The sequence below is a fragment of the Arachis ipaensis genome, chromosome B07 (genome assembly GCF_000816755.2).
Source record: "Arachis ipaensis cultivar K30076 chromosome B07, Araip1.1, whole genome shotgun sequence".
Lineage (NCBI taxonomy): Eukaryota > Viridiplantae > Streptophyta > Magnoliopsida > Fabales > Fabaceae > Arachis > Arachis ipaensis.
In genome coordinates this window covers 29,058,786-29,083,840 of record NC_029791.2, presented here as the reverse complement: position 1 = coordinate 29,083,840, position 25,055 = coordinate 29,058,786, and the positions used below count along the sequence as shown (strand labels likewise).

The 25,055-nt window shown below is 35.1% G+C and overlaps 2 protein-coding genes and 1 pseudogene across 4 annotated transcripts; 2 read left to right on the top strand and 1 right to left on the bottom strand.

Annotated features, from left to right (window-relative positions):
• LOC107606936 lies at positions 25-7,968 on the top strand (annotated as a pseudogene).
• Positions 12,521-14,965, top strand: LOC107609982. 3 transcript variants are annotated; one of them, XM_016312042.2, is made up of 8 exons: positions 12,521-12,628; positions 12,719-12,937; positions 13,031-13,275; positions 13,375-13,581; positions 13,656-13,748; positions 13,838-13,939; positions 14,305-14,595; positions 14,771-14,964. In XM_016312042.2, the coding sequence occupies exons 3-8, from the start codon at positions 13,054-13,056 to the stop codon at positions 14,855-14,857; spliced, it is 1,002 nt and encodes a 333-aa protein (XP_016167528.2). In that variant the 5' UTR covers positions 12,521-12,628; positions 12,719-12,937; positions 13,031-13,053; the 3' UTR covers positions 14,858-14,964. The 3 variants fall into 3 exon arrangements, with proteins under 3 accessions (XP_016167528.2, XP_020963216.1, XP_020963215.1); XM_021107557.1 differs by having other exon boundaries at positions 12,521-12,876; positions 14,771-14,965; XM_021107556.1 differs by having other exon boundaries at positions 12,521-12,937.
• Positions 22,007-24,690, bottom strand: LOC107608810 (fructose-bisphosphate aldolase, cytoplasmic isozyme). The gene is made up of 3 exons (XM_016310543.1): positions 24,411-24,690; positions 23,559-23,786; positions 22,007-23,116 (listed from the first exon to the last, which is right to left on the bottom strand). The coding sequence occupies exons 1-3, from the start codon at positions 24,436-24,438 to the stop codon at positions 22,296-22,298; spliced, it is 1,077 nt and encodes a 358-aa protein (XP_016166029.1). The 5' UTR covers positions 24,439-24,690; the 3' UTR covers positions 22,007-22,295.

Sequence of the window (25,055 nt, the reverse complement as noted above, 5' to 3'; positions counted from 1 at the left end):
TTTTTCTTTTGCGATTCCAATAAACCCACCAAGAAATTAACATTTTCCCATCTTTTTCAAAGATGATCCTCTCTTAGAGGCATCAATCTTGGTGAGAAAGCCCATGTCTAAATGATAGTAACTGCTTTTGTGCCCAATATCTATGTTACCAATTGTTTGCTTTAATTCTACTAAAAATGTTCCAATATGACCTATGTATTCAAGAAGTTTGATAGAATGTCACAAAGGGATATAATCTTAGGGAACACCATGTTGTTTGGCTATGCTGAAATTGGGAACACCGAGTTTGCACAGTACTTGTTTGATTCAATGCCAGAGAGAGATGTGATTTCTTGGAACTCTATGCTCTCGTGCTATTTACAAAATGGCACTAATCGAAAGACAATTGATATTTTTATCAGGATGATATAACTAAGAATTTCACATGGCTATGCTACCTTTGCTATTGTTCTAAAATCATGTTCAGGTATTGGAGACTATTGCTTAGGTCTTCAAGTGCACTGCCTTGCAAGTCCTTTAGGTTTCAATAATGTTGTAATGACTAGTGCTCTAGTAGATATGTATTCAAAGTGTAAGAAACTAGACAATACTCTTCAGGTTTTCTATAAAATGCCAGAAAGAAATTTGGTTTATTAGAGTGCTATAATTGCAGCTTGTGTTCAAAATGATCAGTTTATTGAGAGTTTAAAACTGTTTAAGGATACATTGAAGGCTGATATAGGGGTGAGTCAATCAACCTATGCTAGTGCATTTAGGTCTTATGCAAGATTAGCTGCATTAAGCTTAGGTACACAACTGCATGGTCATACTTTTACAGAGGTCACATCTTGACTTTGATGAAATTAGTTTGTATAGTGATTTGATTACTTGTGCAGCAATCAAAGGGCAGTTGGACAGAATTAACCTACATGGATTAATGGTCAAATGTAACTTAACATTGGATATTTGTATTGCAAATGCTATTTTAGACATGTGTGGTAAATGTGGAGGTCTGACAAAAACTTGTTTAATATTTGATTAGGTGGAAAAAAGGGATGTTATTTCTTGGAATGCAATCATTGCAGTTCATGAACAAAATGAGGAAGTAGAGAAAACACTTTCATTCTTCGTTTCAATGCTGCGACCAACAGTGGAACCAAATGATTTTACTTATGGTAGTGTTGGAAAATAATGTGCTGGTTTGCAAGCTTTAAACTATAGTACGAATATTCATGGACAAATTGTTAAGTCAGGGTTGGGGTAGAAAGTTTTCTTGGTAGTTCCATTATTGATATGTATTGCAAGTGTGGAATGCTAGAGGAGGTTGAAAAGATTCATTATAAATTGGAAGGGCAAACAACGGTTTCGTGGAATTCAATGATTTCAAGATTCTTATTGCAAAAGCAAAGTGAAAATGCCCAAAATCATTTTCCAAAGATGCTAGAAAATGGGATTCATACTTGACAATTTCACCTATGCCACAGTTCTGGATATTTGTGCTAATTAGGTTAGTGTTGAACTTGGAAAGAAAATTCATGCTCAAATCTTAAAGCTACAGTTGCATTTGGATGTCTATATAGCCAGTACTCTTGTAGATATGTATATAGCCAGTACTCTTGGATGTTAGAGGCAATTTAATACAAAATTCGAAACTAAAATTTAGTTGCTTGAAGTGAATCCAGGTTAGTTAAAAGGTTAGATTTTTTTGTTAAGTATTTGTAGCTTTTAAATTTTCTTTCTGTAATGCTTCTAATTGCTCCTATGGCATATGAATTATGTTGGTCTATTAACACGCTACTGTGTGCTTTGTTTATTTGTTTTTTTTATGAACCACATATTTTTCTGATGTTCTAAAGAACTAAATATGAAAATTTTCTATTTTCTCTATATTATAAAGCTGGTCCCAAGAAAGTTTTGAGACATTAGCATGTTACATAAATTCTTTACGGATAACTAATTTATTTATTATTTTTGTGTGCATATATCATAGTTAATTTTTGACCAGATGTTAACCAAGGTAAACCCGGTCTAAATGCCCTTGTACGCCGATAGAAGCAACGCATAAAAGATACCCATGACGACCTCCCCCACCCCCCTAAAAAATTTGGGTAGTCCGGAGAGATTTGGCCTAGAGGCACTTTTCAAATGGTGAAGTCTTGATTCTCCTAGTGGTGGCCCATTTTCTATTTTTTCTCACAATTCCAATAAACGCCATCAAAAAATTAGCATTTTCCATATTTTTCAAAGATGATCCTCTCTCAAAGGCCTCAATCTTGGAGAGCGAGCCCACGCCCAAATGATAGTAACTTCTTTTGTGCTCAGCATCTATATTACCAATTGTTTGCTTCAATTCTATTATAAATGTTCCAATATGACCTATGTATTCAAGGTGTTTGATAGAATGCCACAAAGGGATATAATCTTATGGAACACTGATGAGCGGATAATTTATACGCTTTTTGGCATTGTTTTTAGTATGTTTTTAGTAGAATCTGGTTACTTTTAGGGATGTTTTCATTAGTTTTTATGTTAAATTCATATTTCTGGACTTTACTATGAGTTTGTGTGTTTTTCTGTGATTTCAGGTATTTTTTGGCTGAAATTGAGGGACTTGAGCAAAAATCAGATTCAGAGGTTGAAGAAGGACTGCTGATGCTGTTGGATTATGACCTCCCTGCACTCAAAGTGGATTTTCTGGAGCTACAGAACTCAAAATGGAGCGCTTCCAATTGCTTTGGAAAGTAGACATCCAGGACTTTCCAGCAATGTATAATAGTCCATACTTTGACCGAGTTTAGACGACGTAAAAGGGCATTGAATGCCAGTTCTATGCTGCTGTCTGGAGTTAAACGCCAGAAACACGTCACAATCCAGAGTTGAACGCCAGAAATACGTTACAACCTGGCGTTCAACTCCAGAAAGAGTCTCTGCACGTGTAACATTCAAGCTCAGCCCAAGCACACACCAAGTGGGCCCCGGAAGTGGTTTTATGCATCAATTACTTACTTCTGTAAACCCTAGTAACTAGTTTAGTATAAATAGAACTTTTTACTATTGTATTTGACATCTTTGAACATCTTTGGATCATTTTGAGATCTCTAGACCTCCATGGGAGGCTGGCCACTCGGCCATGCTTACCCTATATTCACTTATGTATTTTTCAACGGTAGAGTTTCTGCACTCCATAGATTAAGGTGTGGAGCTCTGCTGTTCCTCAAAGATTAATGCAAAGTACTACTCTGTGGTATTCCGAGTAGGATTCAAGGATTGAATGACTGTGACGAACTTTAAACTCGCGAGTGCTGGGCGTAGTGACAGACACAAAAGGAGGGTGAATCCTATTCCAGTATGATCGAGAACCTCAGATGATTAGCTGTGCCGTGACAGAGCATTTGGACCATTTTCACAAGAGGATGGGATGCAGCCATTGACAAGGGTGATGCCTCCAGACGATTAGCCATGCAGTGACAGCGCATCGGACCATTTTCCAGAGAGGATAAAAAGTAGCCATTGACAACGGTGATGTCCTTACATAAAGCCAGCCATGAAAAGGAGTAGGATTAATTGGATGAAGACAGCAGGAAAGCAGAGGTTCAGAGGAACGAAAGCATCTCTATGCGCTTATCTGAAATTCTCACCAATGATTTACATAAGTATTTCTATCCTTATTTTATTATTTATTTTCGAAAACTCCATAACTATTTTATATTCGCCTGACTGAGATCTACAAGGTGACCATAGCTTGCTTCATACCAACAATCTCCGTGGGATCGACCCTTACTCACATAAGGTTTATTACTTGGATGACCCAGTGCACTTGCTGGTTAGTTGTATCGAAGTTGTGAATGAAAAACGATTTATTAAGACGTGCGTACAGAGTTTCTAGCGCCGTTGCCTGAGATCACAATTTCGTGCACCAAACACCATGTTGACTGGCTTTGCTGGAACCAAGTTTGCACAGTACTTGTTTGATTCAATGCCAGAGAGAGATGTGGTTTCTTGGAACTCTATACTCTCGTGCTATTTACAAAATGGCACTAATCGAAAGACAATTGATATTTTTATAAGGATGAGATAACAATAAATTTCACATGACTATGCTACCTTTGCCATTATTCTAAAAGCATGTTATGCTATTACAGACTATGGTACGAATATTCATGGACAAATTGTTAATTCAGGGTTGGGGTTAGAAAGTTTTCTTGGTAGTTTCATCGTTGATATGTATTGCAAATGTGGAATGCTAGAGGAGGTTGAAAAGATTCATTACAGATTGAAGGAGGCAAACAATGGTTTTGTGGAATTCAATAATTTCAAGATTCTCATTGCAAAAGCAAAGTAAAAATGCCCAAAAATATTTTCCAAAGATGCTAGAAAATGGGAGTCATACTTGACAATTTCACCTATGCCACAGTTCTGGATATTTGTGCTAATTTAGTTATGTTGAACTTGGAAAGCAAATTCATGTTCAAATCTTAAAGCTACATTTGTATTTGGATGTGTATATAGCCAGCACTCTTGTAGATATGTATTCAAAGTGTGGAAATATACAGGATTCCAGACTAATGTTTGAGAAGGCACCTAAGAAGGAGTATGTGACTTGGAGTGCTATGATTTGTGCATATACATACAATGGTCTTGGAGGAGATGCAATTAAATTATTTAAGGATATGCAACTTTGGAATATGAAATCGAATCATACAACTTTTAGTTCAGTCATCAGAGCTTGTGCGCATATGGGTTATGTGGACAGAAGACTCCATTACTTTCGGAAAATGCAAAACCACTATGGTTTAGATCTATATGTGTAGCATTATTCATGTATGGTAGACTTTCTGGGGAGGTCTAGACAAGTAAAGGAAGCATTGAAGCTTATTCAAAGCATGCCTTTTAAAGCTGATGATGTAATTTGGAGAACTTTGCTTAGCAATTGCAAGATATAAGGGAATATAGAAGTCGCAGAAGTAGCAACTAGTTCTTTATTGAAGCTGGACCCTCAAGATTCTATTAACAATTTCACAAAACAACAATTGGTTGTAGTGTATGTGAGGCAATGCAATAGAAAATTCGAAACTAAAATTTAGTTGCTTGAAGTGAATCCAGGATAGTTAAAAGGTTAGATTTTTTGTTTAATATTTGTAGCTTTTTAATTTTTTTCTGTAATGCTTCTAATTGCTGCTATGCCATATGAATTATGTTGGTCTATTGACAAGCTACTGTGTACTTTGTTTGTTTGTTTTTTTTTATGAACCACATATTTGGCTGATGTTCTAAACAAAAATTTGCTATTTTCTCTATATTATAAAGCTGGTCCCAAGGAAGTTTTGAGACTTTAGCATGTTAGATAAATTCTATACGGATAACTAATTTTTTTTTGGTTTAGCGGATAACTAATTTATTTATTATTTTTGTGTGTATATATCATAGTTAATTTTTTACCAGATTTTAACCAAGGTAAACCCGGTCTAAATGCCCTTGTACGCCGTTAGAAGCAACGCATAAAAAAACCCATGACGACCCCCCCCCAAATCAGGGTGGACTTCCGGAGAGATTTGGCCCAACGGCACTTCGCAAATGGTGAAGTCTTGATTCCCCTAATGGTGGCCCATTTTCCATTTTTTTTCTCACGATTCTAATAAACGCCACCAAGAAATTAACATTTACCATATTTTTCAAAGATGATCCTCTCTCAAAAGCCTCAATCTTGGAAAGCAAGCCCATGCCAAAATGATAGTAACTACTTTTGTGCCTAGTATCTATATTACCAATTATTTGCTTCAATTCTACTATAAATATTCCAATATGACCTATGTATTCAAGGTGTTTGATAGAATGCCACAAAGGGATATAATCTCATGGAACACCATATTGTTTGGCTTTGCTGGAATTAGGAACACCAAGTTTGCACAGTACTTGGTTGATTCAATGCCAGAGAGAGATGTGGTTTCTTGGAACTCTATGCTCTCATGTTATTTACAAAATGGCACTAATCGAAAGACAATTGATATTTTTATCAGGATGAGATAACTAAGAATTTCACATGACTATGCTACCTTTCTATTCTTCTAAAAGCATGTTCAAGTATTAGAGACTATTGCTTTGGTCTTCAAGTGCATTGCCTTGCAAGTCCTTTGGGTTTCAATAATGTTGTAACGACTAGTGCTCTGGTAGATATGTATTCAAAGTGTAAGAAACTAGAAATTACTCTTCAGGTTTTCTATAAAATGCCTGAAAAAATTTTCTTTTACTGGAGTACTATAATTGCAGCCTGTGTTCAAAATGATTAGTTTATTGAGGGTTTAAAACTGTTTAAGGATACATTGAAGGCTGGTATAGGGGTGAGTCAATTAACCTATGCTAGTGCATTTAGGTCTTGTGCAGGATTAGCTGCATTTAGCCTAGGTACATAATTGCATGGTCATATTTTTACAGAGATCACATCTTGGCTTTGATGAAATTAGTTTGTCTAGTGCTTTGATTGCTTGTGCATCAATCAAAGGGCAGTTGGATATAATTCAACTTCATGGATTAACGGTCATATGTAATTCAACGTTTGATATTTGTATTGCAAATGCTATTTTAGACATGTATGGTAAATGTGGAGGTCTGGTAGAAGCTTGTTTAATATTTGATGAGATGGAAAAAAGGGATGTTATTTCTTGGAATGCAATCATTGTAGCTCATGAACAAAACGAGGAAATAGAGAAAATACTTTCATTCTTCGTTTCAATGCTGCGACAAATAGTGGAACCAGATGATTCTACTTATGGTAGTGTTGTAAAAGCATGTGCTGGTTTGCAAGCTTTAAAGTATGGTATGGATATTCATGGACAAATTGTTAACTCAGGGTTGGAGTCAGAAAGTTTTCTTGGTAATTTCATTGTTGATATGTATTGCAAGTGTGGAATGCTAGAGGAGGTTGAAAAGATTCATTACAGATTAGACGGGCAAACAATGGTTTTGTGGAATTCAATGATTTCAAGATTCTCATTGCAAAAGTAAAGTAAAAATGCCCAAAAACATTTTTCAAAGATGCTAGAAAATGGGAGTCATACTTGACAATTTCACCTATGACACAGTTCTGGATATTTGTGCTAATTTGGTTACTGTTGAACTTGGAAAGCAAATTCATGCTCAAATCTTAAAGCTACAGTTGCATTTGGATGTGTATATAGCCAGCACTCTTGTAGATATGTATTCAAAGTGTGGAAATATGCAGGATTCCAGACTAATGTTTGAGAAGGCACCTAAGAAGGAGTATGTGACTTGGAGTGCTATGATTTGTGCATATACATACAATGGTCTTGGAGGAGATGCAATTAAATTATTTGAGGATATGCAACTTTTGAATATGAAACCGAATCATACAACTTTTATTTCAGTCATCAGAGCTTGTGTGCATATGGGTTATGTGGACAGAAGACTCCATTACTTCCGGAAAATAAAAAACCACTATCGTTTAGATCTATATGTGTAGCATTATTCATGTATGGTAGACTTTCTGGGGAGGTCCAGACAAGTAAAGGAAGCATTGAAGCTTATTCAAAGCATGCCTTTTGAAGCTGATGATGTAATTTGGAGAACCTTGCTTAGCAATTGCAAGATGTAAGGGAATATAGAAGTCGCAGAAGCAGCAACCAGTTCTTTATTGAAGCTGGACCCTTAAGATTCTTTTGCGTATGTCCTTTTATTTAATGTGTATGCTAATGCGAGAATGTGGGGCGAGGTCACAAATAGAAGAAGTATAATAAAGAATTGTAAGCTAAAGAAGGAGCTGGTTGTAGCTGGATTGAAGTAAGAAATAAGGTGCATGCATTTCTTGTGGGAGACAAGGCATGATCTGAAGAGATATATGAGCAAAATCGTCTACATGTGGATGAGATAAAGTGGGATAGATATGTACCATAATTTGATTTCATGCTTGATGAGGAGGTAGAAGAACAAGATTCTATAAAGAATTTCACAAAACAACAATTTATTGTAGTGTGAGGTAATGTAGAAAAAATTTAAATCCTTGCCTACGATAACTTGATGGATACTTCTACACTTCTTTGTGGGTATAAATTTTTGGAAAGGAAAATAAATTGCCAGAGTTTGAAGATAAACCTTGAAGCCAACCTGGAAGGAGTTTAGAGGCAATGCAATAGAAAATTCGAAACAAAATTTAGTTGCTTGAAGTAAATCCAGGATAGTTAAAAGGTTAGATTTTTTTGTTTAATATTTGTAGCTTTTTAATTTCTGTCTCTAATGCTTCTAATTGCTGCTATGGCATATGAATTGTGTTGGTCTGTTGACAAGCTACTGTGTGTTTTGTTTGTTTGTTTTTTTTTTTTGTTATGAACTACATATTTTGTTGATGTTCTAAAGGACTAAATATGAAAATTTTATATTTTCTCTATTTTATAAAGCTAGTCCCAAGAAAGTTTTGAGACTTTAGCATGTTACATAAATTTTATACAAAAATAACAAATTTATTGATTATTTTTGTGTGCATATATCATAGTTAATTTTTTACCAGATGTTAACCAAGGTAAATCCGGTGTAAATGCCCTTGTACGCCGCTAGAAGCAACGCATAAAAGAAATCCATGACGACCGTCCCCTCCCCCTCCCCCTCTCCCCCAAAAATCAAGGTGGACTTCCGGAGAGATTTGGCCCAACGGCACTTCGCAAATGGTGAAGTCTTGATTCCACTAGTGGTGGCGCATTTTCCATTTTTTCCTCATGATTCCAACAAACGCCATCCAGAAATTAATATTTTTCATATTTTTCAAAGATGATCCTCTCTCAAAGGCCTCAATCTTGGAGAGCAATTCCATGTCCAAATGATAGTAACTGCTTTTGTGCCCAGCATCTATATTACCAATTATTTGCTTTGATTCAACTATAAATGTTCCAAATGATCTATGTATTCAAGGTGTTTGATAGAATGCCACAAAGGGATACAATCTCATGGAACACCACATTATTTGGCTATGCTGTGATTGGAAACACTAAGTTTGCACAGTACTTGTTTGATTCAATTCCAGAGAGAGATGTGGTTTTTTGGAACTCTATACTCTCGTGCTATTTACAAAATTGCACTAATCGAAAGACAATTGATATTTTTATCAGAATGAGATAACTAAGAATTTTACATAACTATGCTACATTTGCTATTGTTCTAAAAGCATGTTCAGGTATTAGAGACTATTGCTTAAGTCTTCAAGTGCATTGCCTTGCAAGTCCTTTGGGTTTCACTAATGTTGTAACGACTAGTGCTCTAGTAGATATGTATTCAAAGTGTAAGAAGTTAGAAATTACCCTTCATATTTTCTATAAAATGCCTGAAAAAAAATTTGTTTAATGGAGTGGTATAATTGCAGCCTGTGTTCAAAATGATTAGTTTATTGAGGGTTTAAAGCTGTTTCAGGATACATTAAAGGCTGGTATAGGGGTGAGTCAATCAACCTATGCTAGTGCATTTAGGTGTTGTGCTGGATTAGCTACATTCAGCCTAGGTACATAATTTCATGGTCATACTTTTACAGAGATCACATCTTGGCTTTGATGAAATTAGTTTGTCTAGTGCTTTGATTGCTTGTGCAGCAATCAAAGGGCAGTTGGACATAATTCAACTACATGGATTAACGGTCAAATATAATTTAACGTTTGATATTTGTATTGCAAATGATATTTTAGACATGTATGGTAAATGTGGAGGTCTGATGGAAGCTTGTTTAATATTTGATGAGGTGGAAAAAATGGATGTTATTTCTTGGAATGCAATCATTGCAGCCAGTGACGGACCCAAAAAATTTTAATAGTGGAGGCAAAAATATCTATACTGAAATAAATGTTATTGAGCATTATTANACATAAATAGTTATCTAAAAAAAATATAATTAAATAACTATGTAAAAAAATACATATTTTAACATATCAAAATTAATTCCTATGCTTTTAAACAATTGTTCTACTACTCATGATAATTTTCAAATATTAATTAGCATCCATTGAATTAGAAAATTCATTTGTTATAATATTTATGACATAAAATACTTTTTAATACAAATAGTTATTACAAACAAAATTATTTAATGAAAAATGCAAAATCACTATGGTTTCACTACACCAAATTTGATGAATAGCTACACTTATTTTATGACCCTTATTTAAACAGTCGTTATTAAATAAAATAGTGACACTTATTTATATAATTTTTTCAGTGTCACTAGCAATTTATTCCTTTCTCTCTTTTTTCTTTTTTTATTTTCTATTTCTGATAACCATTTCTATATTTTAAAATGAAATTGGATCGGTGCTTGTTAAACGGCACTGTTTTGGTTTTTTCCCCAATGTTCAGCCCTCACTCATCCCCTTCCCCCCAACACCCCCTGTTCATGAATCACTATCTCTGAACTCAAGCAAAGTTCAAAATCACCCCGCCAAAACACTAGGTTCTCCCTGCAATGATTTTGAGACAGTGTCGCCACCGTCCGTACTGTCGGCGCCTCCGCGTCCTCTCTTGTAGCCCAGGCCCTCTCTTGTAGCTCGGCGTCCTCCTTCCCGCTGTCCGCGTCCTCCCTGTCTTCTCTGTTCGAGGTTGGAGTAGCTCACCGCCGTGTCGCCGCCGGTCTCCGTTCGTGTCTCCATCGAAGGTTAGTCGCACTACTTTCACTTCTTCGGTTCTTCTCTTCTTTTTATGCTTTGTTTGCTAATTTTTTAATGTGAAATTGTGAATGGATTAATGTAAATCAAATAACTTATACATGATTGTTATTCTTTGGTACTGTTACTTGTGATTTTAAATTTTTCATTTATTCTTCGTCTGAGAGATCATGCTTTGTATCTTATTATATGGAGGATTGTTTTGTTGGAAGCTTTAAATTTTGTTTGTTTTAAAATTCATTTTGATTTTACTTGCACACAACCTGTTCGATGAAATGTTTCAACTAAAATTATGGCTGACTTGATACATTTCTAATTAGAAGGATAGATAATATAAAATTGATGCACTAATATGGTAGACCTCTCCTCGTCATCTCTCTGTTTCAAGGCTTCAAGCTCTCTCTTCGACAAGTAGTACTCCTCCACTATAATAATATCCCCTTTTAGAGTGATTTTAATTTCATTTCTATTGTGTTTCGTAGTGGATTACAAGAGTGCAATTGTGCTTTGTTTTACTTTGTTTGTGTGCATGTAACAGTATTAAGAGTATAGAATTCACTTTCTTTTTTCTGCACTTAACATGTTCGATGAAATGCTTCAACTAGATTTCTTTGAATTCTCCCTTTATTATTTCTTCTCTTGATTTCTTTGATGTTTTTGTGCCTTGATGACATCATGAATCAGTTAGTCATCTTCTTGAATTATGCAAATTGCTATACTAGAAATGGAAAAGCTAATTAGCTGAACTTTAGTCTTAGATTTCATCTCTCTATCTTATGTCCATCCTTGTAAAACCTGGTAGTTTTGTTTTTGTGCACCTATAAACTTGATGTGAGCTTGATGACTAATTTATAGCAAAAGCTAAAAGCAAAAAACCACCATCACTACTAGTATAAAAAAACCATCTCTTACTAACTTTCTTGTGTTCATATTGACTTAGGTGTCTAACTTCTATATTATAGGAAATAAATTAATGTAGCATATGTGTCATGAGACAGAAATGGAATTGCTAATATATATATGAGATTGCTAATATATTTCACATCGCGAGACTACTGCTGCTGCTATTTTTACTAATGCAAAACTGGGTCATGAAGCTAGTTTTCTTTGCCATCATTGTTGGCATGTTGGATGAGCAAAACTGGAATATGTGATCTGTATCATTGGTAGTGATGGTTGGTGTTTCAAGTAAGGTATAAACCCAAGAGTGAGAGAGTGCTCTTTGAGCTGTAGCATTTGTTTTCTTGAATATTCTGCAGATTGTCCAAGAGTCCTGCATGTTGAAATTGAAGTTAGCTAGAAAGTGTGAGATCGATCTTGTTAAGAAGGGTCATGGCCAAATTAAAAGGCTTAATATTCCTACTTTTTGGTGATATTACTTGAAAATTAATTTCTTAAATGTAATTTCTTATTAGTTTTTAAGAGTATTTCTTAAATGTAATTAACATGGAACTCTTTAATTATATTTTTTACTATGTTTTTACAGGTATGAAGAGAAAAAGGCTAATAAAGAAGTATCAAAATCCTAAAAAATTCCTCAAAGATGTTGAAGATGCTAAAATAGTGTCATCTCCTAATACAAGAGGAAATGATCATATCTCAATTTTCAATTTTACCAAATTCTTAAAGTGTGAATTTATACATGATTGTTATTTTTTTATTTAAGTAATATAGTTTTCTCTTATTTCTTTTATGTTTTTACAAGTATGAAGAGAAGAAGGCTAATAAAGAAGTATCAAAGTCCTAAAAAATCCTTCAAAGATGTTGAAAATGCTAGACTAGTGTCATCCCCTAATGCAAGAGAAAATGCTCATATCTCAATTTTTAATTTTATCCAATTCTTAAAGTGTCATCCCCTAATATTATTTTTCCTTTTTTTTATATTATTGCAGGTATTAAAAGGAGAAGGCTTGTACAATTTGAAGAGGAAGAAGATGAACATATTGAACCGAATGTTGTATATGCTAAAGAAAATGTTCATCTTTCAAATGATGAAAATGGTAACTATCTCCTCTTTTAGCATACTATGATAAAAATATTGTGAAGTTTCTAATTCCTTTAATTAGGTTTCTAATTCTTTTACTTTGAAGTTATCTTGGCAAGAGAAAAAAGACATCTTCCAAGTCATTCTAGGTCAACATCTTCTAAAGGCACGAGTCAACAAGAGCATATACCTCAAAGTTCATCCATTCAAAATGAAGTTTATAGTCATAGCCTATCAGATGCTGATTTTCTTAATAATGAAGAGGTAAATGGAGTTGCTATTTCTAGAAAGAAGTGGAACACCACATGATTTGTTATTGTTGTAGGTATGTTATTTTTTCTTATTAATTTACTAGTTCAAATAATCTGTTTTCAATTACTAATTGTCTTAAATAATAGCTCTTTTATTTTCTTTTTAGATGAACAAGGGGTTGAAAAGAGTATGCATCTTAAGGTAAAAGATGCATTTTCCCTTCATCATAGTAGGAAACGAGTTCTTATAGAATGGAATGGAAGTGGTCAGCCAATTGGAGAATCTGGTGGACTCTTGGGAGGTGTTTTGGGGCTCATTGCAAGTAATTTTAATAATTTTCCTATAATGTACAAAACTTGGCATAAGGTTCCAATGCAATACAAAGATGCTGTTTTTGAGAATACTATTAAGGTATGCTATTTTTTATTATATTTTTATTTTGAAAAATATTATTTGTTGTGTTTACCTTAAGTTTTGTATACTAACTACATATTTATGTTTTTTTTGAAGAAAATATTTGTTGTTAATGATGATGAACACAAAAGGTATATCTTGTCAAATCTTGGAAATAAGTGGAAGAATAATAGATGCAAGCTATTCAATGAGCATTATAAATTGGAACTTAGTTGGGATGCAAATGTTAATTCGAATCCAATTGGAATTTCCAAAGATCATTGGGCTGCATTTTTGGAATATAGATTGAGTCCAAAAACTCAGGTAAACACATTTGTTCTTTATTAGTTTTTATTTGTGTTTAAGATCCATTAACTTTTATGCTTGTTAATATGCAGGAATTGTGTGAAAAGAATGCTACAAATCGGCAACAATTAAAAATTCCTCACACTCTTAGCTCAAAAACACTTGCTAGGAAACGCCATGAACTTGTACATTTGTTTACTTTCTTAGTATTTTTGTTTTCTTAATTTTTTGTGTTAGTTATATTTTAATTTGACCAATCTTTTAATAATGTTAGGGAGTTGAAACTGGGCGACAGTTTAGTAGAGGAGAAATGTTTTCTATCACTCACAAGAAAAAAGATGGAACATTTGTCAATGAGGAAGCACAACAAAAAAATGTAAGATAAGATTCTAATCTATATTTATTCCCACAATGATATTAACATAGTGCCCTTTTCATTTCATTATTATGTATCCTTTTTAGGTTTGCTAAGACTAAGAGCATTTTAAGTTTTGAATTTCTCTTCTCATTTTCCTTTGTATATATTACATCATTTCATTCCTAACAACAGTAATATGAAGCAGTAATTAAATTAAAGTAAAGCGCTCTATCTTCAGGCTTGAATGCTTGATTTTGTTCTTTAAAATAGTAGTACTCCTGTTGCTTAATAAAATTGTAGTACTTCTTTGCAAAATGATTGATAAATTCTATTGGACTAATATTGCATATGTAACATTATTATTTGTCTATGAATCACTCCAGGAAGACTTACAGAAGGAAATTGGTGAGGGTGCTTCTGAAAATGAAGCATATGTTAAAATATTTGGCAAAGAGAATTCAAGCTATGTTAGAGGTATGGGATTTGGTGTTCGTCCATCTCAAATGATTGGATCCTTATCCCGCTCAAGAGAGTCTATGCAATCTACTACAACTAGTAGACCATCAAGAGCTGAATATCAAAACTTGAAGTTACAAGTACAATTGCTACAGGAGCAAGTAAATTTTCTTGTGAATCATCAAAAGGGTCAATTGCCACCCGGTTTTTCTACTGAGGTAAGATAAGGATATATGTTATACTTAATTTTATAGACTTGCGTACTTAATTTTTGTCATCAACTTTTTCTAAAATGATTATAGTTTGTAATCATAGCCTCTTGTATAACACTTGTTGATAAGTATCCTTCTAAAATATTTTCTAAAATATATATTTTTTTATTTTCAATTGTAGGTTGCAGATTTTGAATCACCGACACATACAAGACCATATTCTTCTGCCAGTCATGAACCTCAACAACATAGGCCATCCAACGTTTAAAGGAGTTTTATGATTGAATTGTTAGGTTTACAAGTTTGGATTAAGTTGGAATTTTTTGAATTTACATATGGATTATTACTATGTAAGTAAAATTTGTAGAATTCAACTTTTGAAATACATTGTTACTATTTTTGTAAAATTTGTGGGATTGAATTTGGATTTGTTGAAAAACAATGTCATTTATGGAGAATTCAATTTTTGATAATAGAAATTTTGATGTTAGAGAGATTATGACAGTTTAAAATAGTCACTAAATACAGAAAAAACTGTCACATGAATAAGTAACTTAGTAACGGTTTCAAAGCAAAAAAATGTCACTAAAAATATTGGACGGTTTAAATAGTCACTAAATATGCCTAAAAATTATCATAAGAACTAGTAACTTAGTGACGGTTTAAATAGTCACTAAATATGCTTAAAAATTGTCACATGATTTAGTAATTTAACGACGGTTTCAAAACGTCGCGAAATATAGTATAAAAAACACCTTTACAAGTGTTATAAATTAGTGACGGTTTTATATTTTAAAAAACCGTCACAAACAATTTAGCGACACTCCTTACCAACGGTGGTCCAAAACCGTCACTATGTCAGTTGGCGACGCTCAAATCTGTGACGCTTTTTTTAGCCGTCGCAAAACCATTTAGTGACAGTTAAAACCGTCACCAAGCATTAAAAAAACCGTCGTCAAAATGTTGTTTTGTTGTAGTGTTTATATCTATATGTGTAGCATTATTCATATATGGTAAACTTTCTGGGGAGGTCCAGACAAGTAAAAGAAGCATTGAAACTTATTTAAAGCATGCCTTTTGAAGTTGATGATGTAATTTGAAGAACTTTGCTTAGCAATTGCAAGATGTAAGGGAATATAGAAGTTGCCGAAGCAGCAACCTGTTCTTTATTGATGCTGGACCCTCAAGATTCTTTTGCGTATGTCCTTTTATCTAATTTCTATGCTAATGTGGGGATGTGGGGCGAGGTCGCAAAATAAGAAGTACAATAAAGAATTATAAGCTAAAGAAGGAGCCTGTTTGTAGCTGGATTGAAGTGCTTTTCTTGTGGGAGACAAGGCACATCCAAGATTTGAAGAGATATATGAGTAAAATCATCTACTTGTGGATGAGATGAACTGGAATGGATATGTTCCAGAAGTTGTTTTCATGCTTGATGAGGAGGCAGAATAACAAGATTTTTTTAAGGGTTTCACAGAACAACAATTGGTTGTAGTGTGAGGTAATGTAGAAAAGATTTCAACCCTTGCCTACAATATCTTGTTGGATACTTCTATACTTCTATTTGGGCATAAATTTTTGGAAGAGGAAAAGAAATTGCCAGAGTTTGAAGATAAACTTGAAGCCAAGCAGGAAGGAGTTTAGAGGCAATGCAACAGAAAATTTGAAACTAAAATTTAGTTGCTTAAAGTGAATCCAGGGTAGTTAAAAGGTTAGATTTTTTTGTTTAATATTTGTAGCTTTTTAATTTCTTCCTCTAATGCTTTTAATGGCTGCCATGGCATATGAATTGTGTTGGTCTATTGACAATCTACTATGTGCTTTGTTTTTTTTTTCTTATGAACCACAAGTTTTGCTAATATTCTAATGGACTAAACATGAAAATTTGATATTTTATCTATATTATAAAGCTAACCACCAAGGAAGTTTTTGAGACTTTATCATATTACGTATTTATATTTAAGCCCTCATTCAGATGGAGCGTTAGAATTTTACTCAGCCATTCTTTGGTTGACCATTACCTTGTGATAAGGTAATCACCATAGGTGATGTTTTTTCAAGTTCAATTTTTTTTTTGTATCTAACTCAAGATAGAAAATACAGAGGTGCGTGTGGCTCCTGGTTTGCCGCTATACTGCTGCAAACCCTGGTGAACCTGCACGAATTCCTCTTCCGTCGATTTCCTTCCATGGTCCTTCAGAGCTCCTAGACGTACCTACCATCGCTGGTCATCTTCTCGCCGTCGCAGGTTTTAGGTTCCAAATTTGATTCCATGTCCTTTGTTTTGCTGGTCTAAGACCTGGTAAACCAATTCATGTTCCTCCTCCATTGTTCTTCCCTGACTACATGTGCTTTGCTGACAGCCTTGAATTTGCTTTCAATTTTATCGCAGCTCCTATTAATATTGATCCTTTCCAGTCTCTAAAAACATAAGTTATTGCTACATTGCTATTTGAGCTTCTGAAAGCTACATCTGTGCTTACTTTTAGCCATTCGTTAGGAGGTTGTCTAGGAAACTTCCTTTCCCGCCTTATGTTTCTGTTACCTCATGGGCGTAGCAATTTCCCTTGATGGGGCGGGTACCCATGGGGATTTGCCCGTCAGGAGATGGACATAGCGAGGATTTTCTATCTGATGAAATGGAGGACAGAGACTCGTGAAATAAACGGGACGGGGGTGGGGATAAAGATCTCCACCTTGTGGATAACCATATAATACTCATATATAGAAAATACCTAAAATACCCTTATTATAAGAAAACAGTAGATAATAGTTTTGATGACATGTGTTAGTTTTAGTATTTGACAAGTGTTAATCTTGAATGCATCCTATGAAAACACCAATAAACTAATTGGACAGGAGATTGAAATTGAAAATCAGATTCTAATTTCTCTCTCAACTCAATTTTTTGCTTTTTTAAAATCAAATCAGTATTATTACTTCATAAAGATGTTTCACCTAGCTCTCACTAGTGGAGGCTACTGCCACTGGCATCCACCGTAGAACAGCATAACAGCTGCTCTTTCACCGGCAGTGGCAACGGGTGCTCCTTCTCTAGCCTGTCAGTTACGCAGTCAGCTTCCCATCCTGTTGTTGTTGTCATCGAAAAAACCGATTTTGGAAAGAGCACCCAGCTCTCTCAGATGCTCTACAGCCGCGGCTACGCCAATTTCACCAGAATCGCCGTCACTCAACCTCGTAGTGTCGTTGCCATCATCAAAACAAGGTAAATAACCAACTTCTTTTTCTACACTAAAATCCAAGGTTTTGAAAATCGGTTCGAACCGATTGGTTGGATTGGTCAAATGGAGAATTGGTGATTAAAGCAAATCGGATAATAGGTATAACTATCTCTCTTGAAAACTAGACCAAAACCGTTAATCTGGTTGAGAACTAGTCTGTTTTTAATAAAAAAAAGACCCCATATGATGTCATTTCACCAATTAAAAGAAAAAAAAACCTAACTTCCCTAGTTCCCTTAGCTCTCTGGCCTCTCTCTCAACCAATCAACTCCAGAATTGCACTTATCGAAGAAAAACTTGAGAAAGTTGCAACCTCCATCTTGTTGTCGTTCTTCAACCAGTCTAACTACCGCCGCCATCATTTCTGGTACGCTGCGTCCACACCGCTCCGGCATCGCCACAAAGCATTTGTTCAGCCCTTGTTGATCGTGCTTCTGCCTCTATTTTACCAAGCTTCCTTCTCTGTTTCACCGTGCATCCGCCACCATTTTACTGTGATTCAATTGCAAGTCTTAAATGTGTACGACTTATGTTATAGATACCGATCTCATTGAAGATATACCACCATTGTCGAAGCCTGGTGTCAACTCTGTCATTAGGTGGCTCTGACCCCACCCACCTATAACATCAATGAATATTTATAAACCACATAACTATTTCGTTAACTTAAGAAATAATATAAAAAACAATAAAAATACTTCTTAATCAGGGAAAATCGATGTTGGTCAAATCCATTCGGTCGACACAAAAGTATATAATGATATTTCCAAGAGATAAATAAACCGCTGTATCCACCAGGTTCTGCTAAGGGTAATCTATGGAACGACACATCTAGCAGTAAAGCCACACCAACACAACTAACCGCCATGACATCGTCCTACATTGATCAAGGTCATCTAATAAAGGCAACCGCCTCATGTACACCTGAAAGTTAGACGTATACGAAAACAGAATGCCCTCGATGATATGCATGATGTCCTCCGTTGGGTGCTCCTCCAACTGCCTGCAAATAGTATTCTAAAACCAAGTAAGATTGACAGTCCACTTGTTTTATGACTGTCTATCATGGACCCGGAACAGCATCTAGCAGCTTCAGACAAAGGTCCTCAATAGATCGTCCATCACAAAACTGCTCCTACCCACCGATGTAACTGCTGACTGAACCTTCATCAATGTTGAGTCCCAACTAATACTCTATGTCATGTAGGGTGATAGTCATCTCTCTATATGGCAAGTGAAAATGTGGGACTCAGGTCTTCATCTCTTTATCAAAGTAGAGAGCAATGCCCAGTCATGGTCCCACTCTAGCATATATGTGCATACTCAAATGTTGCTCGTCTAAGGTGTGACCTAATCTGTTCGGGTGGCCATTGTTGTAAATTCTTCTTGTACACAAAACTCGAGGCGCCTACTAAAAAAAATAAATTAGTCAAACAAAACGAAGTCCACAAGTAATAAGACAAATTTCAAACGTATAAAAGAGACAGGTTATAAAGTATACCACTCGACCTAGTCTGCCAGCAATATGGTCGATCTGATCTCATCTATAAAGGACATCTTTGTACCCTAACATGTTTTGCTTCGTAAAACTACAATATGATAGAATAAATTATAATAAAATTATTTAAACTAACTCTCTTTTTATCAAATGTATTCAAACTTAATCTAACCATCTAAACCATAAAATATAACTTAATTCTAAACTAATTAGTTCAACCGAAACAGTAATCTAAATAAAAAATAATTTAAAATTAACTAACTTATTATCAAACACATTGACAATAAATCTAAAAATTCTAAATACTTAGATCGTAAATTATAAATTGACAGTCCACTTGTTTTGTCATTGTCTATCATAGACCCAGAACAACACCTAGCAGCTTCGAACAGAGGTCCTCAATAGATTGTTCATCACAAAATTGCTCCTACCCACCGATATAATCGCTGATTGAACCTTCATCAATGTTGAATCCCAACTAATACTCCACGTCATGTAGGGTGATAGTAATCTCTCCATATGGCAAGTGAAAAATGTGGGACTCAGGTTTTCATCTCTTTATCAAAGTAAAGACCAATGCCAGTCATGGTCCCACTCTAATATATATGTGCATAATCAAATGTTGCTCGTCTAAGGTGTGAACTAATCTATTCGAGTGGCCATGGTAGTAAATTCTTTCTTCTACACAAAATGCGAGGCGCCTACTAAAAAAATAAATTAGTCAAACAAAACGAAGTCCACAACTAATAAGACAAATTTCAAACATATAAAAGAGACAAATTATAAAGTATACCACTCGACCTAGTCTGTCAGTAATATGGTCAATCTGATCTCATCTATAAAGGATATCTTTGTACCCTAACAAGTTTTGCTTCGTAAAACTACAATATGGTAAAATAAGTTATAATAAAATAATTTAAACTAACTCTCTTTTTATCAAATGTATTCAAACTTAATCTAACTAGCTAAACTATAAAATATAACTTAATTCTAAATCATAATCAGTTCAAGCGAAACAGTAATCAAAATAAAAAATAATTTAAAATTAACTAACTTATTATCAAACACATTGACAATAAATCTAAAAATTCTAAATACTTATATAATAAACTATAATTTTACTGTAAACATAAATGAAACAATAATTAAAATAAATTTTTTCATTAACTATCTATTAATCTCCTACTATAATCACATGATTGTTTGACATTATCTAAACTAACAATAAATGGTACTCTAAACTAATTGTATCATCTAATTATCAAATCAAATAATTATCAAACTAACTAAAATTAAAAATTAACAAAATCTAATCTAACTAGATAAACGTGTTATAAAATAATACGACAATAAATTAAATTGAAAAAAAATAAAAGAACAGAATTACTTAAAATTGTTAAAATAGCCAAAATTAAAAACTTCTATAAAAGAAGGACGATGAGAGTGAAAGAGTGAAAAGCGAAAATGGTGAAAAAGAAAAATAGAAGGAACAGTTTGCTTTTTTATTTGAGCAATCCTCCTTAAAGTTCGCTAAAAGAGGCGACGAACTTCATATAATATGTGAAGTTCGCCAAAGAGAGCAAACCTTATGAAAACGACAAGATCCGATGAAGAGAGCGGTAAATTTGCCATCATTACAAAAAAAAATTGAATTTCAAAAATTAAAATTGAAATACTCTTTAAAAAATTCTTTGGTATTTTATATAAAAAATTCTATGCATAAAGTAATATATCAAAAATTATTTTTAATATGCAAATTGAAATGGTATTTTGGTTGAATATTGATATTTGAAGTGTATTATAGAAGAATAAATGATCATTTGTATCCATGAAAGATGAAAATGCTGACGTATATACCCACACTAAATCTAAACTAAATTTGTACCCACACAAAATATTCTCCGTGTGACAAAAGTACCCTGTTTTTAGAGGGTTGGAGCGCCACGTAACGTAGGTACTTGTCACACAAAAAATATCTTGCGTGGGTATAAATTTAGTTTTGATCTAATGTGAGTACATTTGTCAGTGTTTTTATCTTTTATGGATACAAATGGTCATTTATTCTATTATCGATGTTTCAACACGTCCCCACATGTTGCACCCGCCACGTATTTAACACGCCCCTCACCTGCAAAATTCACCTATCTATAATTATATCAAAAAATTCTATTTCCAACCAAAAAAAAAAATCAACCGTAATATACGGTACAACATAAATCGTTGTTTTGGCGGCTGCTGTGTTTGTTGTTGTCGTCATTGGATACTGGTGGCCGTAGTTATTGCGCAATAATGACGGATTGATGGTTGCGGTGGGTTGTCATAAAAGAGGAGGAAGAGAAACCTAAGTGGTCGGTTGTCATAAGAGAGGAGGAAGAGAAACCTAAGCGGTGGGATGGCAGAAGCAATGGTAGTTGTTTGTGGTGGAGAGAAAAAGGGGTTTAATTTGGTGGTAAAGGTTGGAAGAGATGGTGAAAAAGATAAAAGGGATCAAAACAAAAATAACTTTTTACTACTTAAAAATGGAATCAAATAAAATATTAAAGGATAAAACTAAAATAAAATTGAAACAAAACAGAATATAGAATATGGAGATAAAATCAAACCATCCTCAAACTGTGCGTCACCCCTCAAGGTCAATCTGAAAGTTATGTACTCATCGCAGACATCTAAAGAATTGTGACAGCAAATGGCATTTAACTACCCACATTAAAATTCATAAGCGCACACATAAGTGTCTTGAAAACCAAATTCTCAGTCTCAGTACAGTTTTACATACACTGAAATGAGCATAGGAACACTTGCAAAACCAAAATAGCGAAAAAGCTCAAAGGCAATTATTTTTTTTGTCACAAGTCCAACCATAAAAACACTCGCTCAAAACCCTCAACAGAACACTTGACTTGTACCCCCAAATACCCCAATTCCTACCCTCCAGGGATGTAAATAGTAACGCACAGAAACCTTGCTCAGTACTTGTAGTCCTTAACATGAAGGCTCTCTGAGGCACCCTCACCAAGGTTTGCACTACCCTTGTATGTTCCGAGTGTTGCTTCAGAATTGGCCTTTGCCCTTGTGAGGAATGCTTCTTGAGCCTTCTTCACATTCTCCTCTTTTCCACTCCAAGCCTTAAGAGTGCTCTGTTGAAGTGCCCTTCCGAAAGAGAAGGAAAGGGACCATGGCTTCTTACCCTTGACTTGGTTTATGGCATTGAGGTTGAGGGTTGCCTCCTCCTCACTCTGTCCACCAGAGAGGAAAACCACGGCCGGGACAGCAGACGGGACAGTTCGCTGAAGAGCTCTCACAGTGTGCTCGGCAACAACCTCAGGGGCAACCTTTGCAGAGTCAGATCCGGGGGTAACCATGTTTGGTTTCAAGAGTGTTCCCTCAAGCAAGACATGGTGGTCATTCAGTGCCTTATAGCATGCTGCAAGCACTCGCTCTGTTACTGCTGCACACTTGTGGATGTCATGGGGTCCATCAACAAGGATCTCAGGCTCAACAATGGGAACAAGACCATTCTCCTGGCAAATGGCGGCATATCTGGCCAATCCATATGCATTCTCGTGGATGGCAAGTTCGGATGGCTCGGTGGGACCGATCTTGAGCACAGCACGCCATTTGGCAAAACGCGCACCAGCTTCATAGTACTTGGCGCAACGCTGACCAAGGCCATCAAGACCCTGAGTGGTGGTTTCTCCATTGGTTCCGGCAAGCTCGACGGTACCCTTATCAACCTTGATACCTGGAAGTACACCACCTTCCTTCAAGACCTCAACAAAAGGTTTGCCTGAAAGAAGCCCATTCGTCATGTCAGTCTCTCTCTCTCGAGAGAGAAAAAAAATTGTTATAGCAATGCTCATTCAAATAAGACAACACAAACAGATGCAACGGAGAACAAAATATTTCGTTAACCAAGGCAATTAAATTTGATAGAGAATATTTCGTTAACCAAATTCTTTTTTTAAAAAAAGAAAGAATTTATGATAATGTAGGAGAGCACAAGTAGATGAAAAGTAGAAGAACTCCACCAAAATGAAAATCACTTACGTAACTCACTGAAAATTTCAAACACAACACATCTTGTCAAAGCAAAAATCAATAAGAAAAACCTTACATAACAAAAATGCAGGTAAGACAGAACAATCAGATGAAAAGGAAAACAATGAATGCTTAACACCACTGATAGAATGCTCATAGCAAGACAAAGATTGTTGAGAGTGCGTAAGTACCTGCAGCAGTGCTCTGGTAGAGGGTTTCCTCAAAAAGGATAACTCCACTGAGATACTGAAGAGCTCCAGGAGTGGTAAAGAGGAGCTCCCTGAGAGACCGCCTGTTAGTTTCGACGTTCTCGACATTGATGCTGGATAGACGCTTGCCAATTGTTCCAGTTGACTCATCAGCAGCAAGAATTCCCTTTCCGGGGGTGCCAATGTATGCAGCATTGGCAATCAGCTCATCTGCAAACTCCTCACTCATTAATTAATTAAATTAATCAAATCAATTTATTACCACACAAATAAAAAACCCTTCTTCCCAATCCTTAAGTATGAGTGACAGATCACATAGATCAGAACAATTACATGTTTTTGTTATGTTAGATGCAAAGTTCTCATTCAGTCTACAACAAAGGGAGAGTTGCACTTCTTATTCAAATCATGCTAGTTTGGTTAACCAAAAAACCTTGAAAGTGAAAGCATCTAATTTAAATCAAAGGGACTATTAGTCCCTTTTTGTTTCACACGTAGTCAGATCTGAATTTTTTCACACAATCAGAGACCAAAACCGACCGATTTGCACAGAAAAGTACGCGAATTGCACGGAGAAACAAAACAAAACAAGAAAATAAACAAAAGTACCGAACGCAAAAAGTGGAACCACCAAAGCATCATCAAATTACAAAATAAAAAATAAAAGGAAAAATCAGATTCATAGACAACAAAAAGATCCATACAACACATATAACACCAGATCGAATCAAACTAGACACGAAAACAAAAATCCATCCCATCAAAATTAACCTTAAAAAAGAAAGAAAAAAACTCTAAGGGAAGTAGTCGAAGGGCATGCGGGAAAGGAGATACCATGGTACTTGCTCTTGAAGTTCGACATGGTTGATTAGATCGGAGAACGGAAAGAGCGATAGAGAGAGGGTTAGATAGTGAACGATGATAACAGACTAAGAAGGAATAAAAGAGAAGTAGAGAGAAAAAGGCGAGGGTTTTAGGGTTTTTATAATGAAATGAGATATGATGTTGTTGGGTCAAAAAAGTGATGACTAATGACTAAGAAAGTAGTAGAAAAGAAGAGGGGCGCACGCAAATCTCGAAAACATGGACTACGTCGGTTTTTTCTCTTCACGGTTTCGTCTCTGTGGACTGCCGTTGGAATCACGACACTTAGCAAAACCAACAACCTAGAAACCAAAAGAAACATGGTTTATGGTTTTTTCCAAACCCACGTTCTGCGTATGTTGTCACATTTCAATGGCCCACAACATCGTCTTTATTGGGCCCAATCACTTCTCCTCCTCAATGTCTGTCCTATTTTTTGTTTTTGGGTTCGAATGAAAGAGCCCCATCCAATTAAATTAGAGCTCGTCCAAAAACAAAAGATACAGATGTTGTTTAATAGGAAACCACAAAAAACAAAAAAGAATTATTGAGTTAGTAGAGTGATTAGTCCACTTATCCCACTAAGTAAGTGTGAGCGTTCCATGGAGTTTAGAT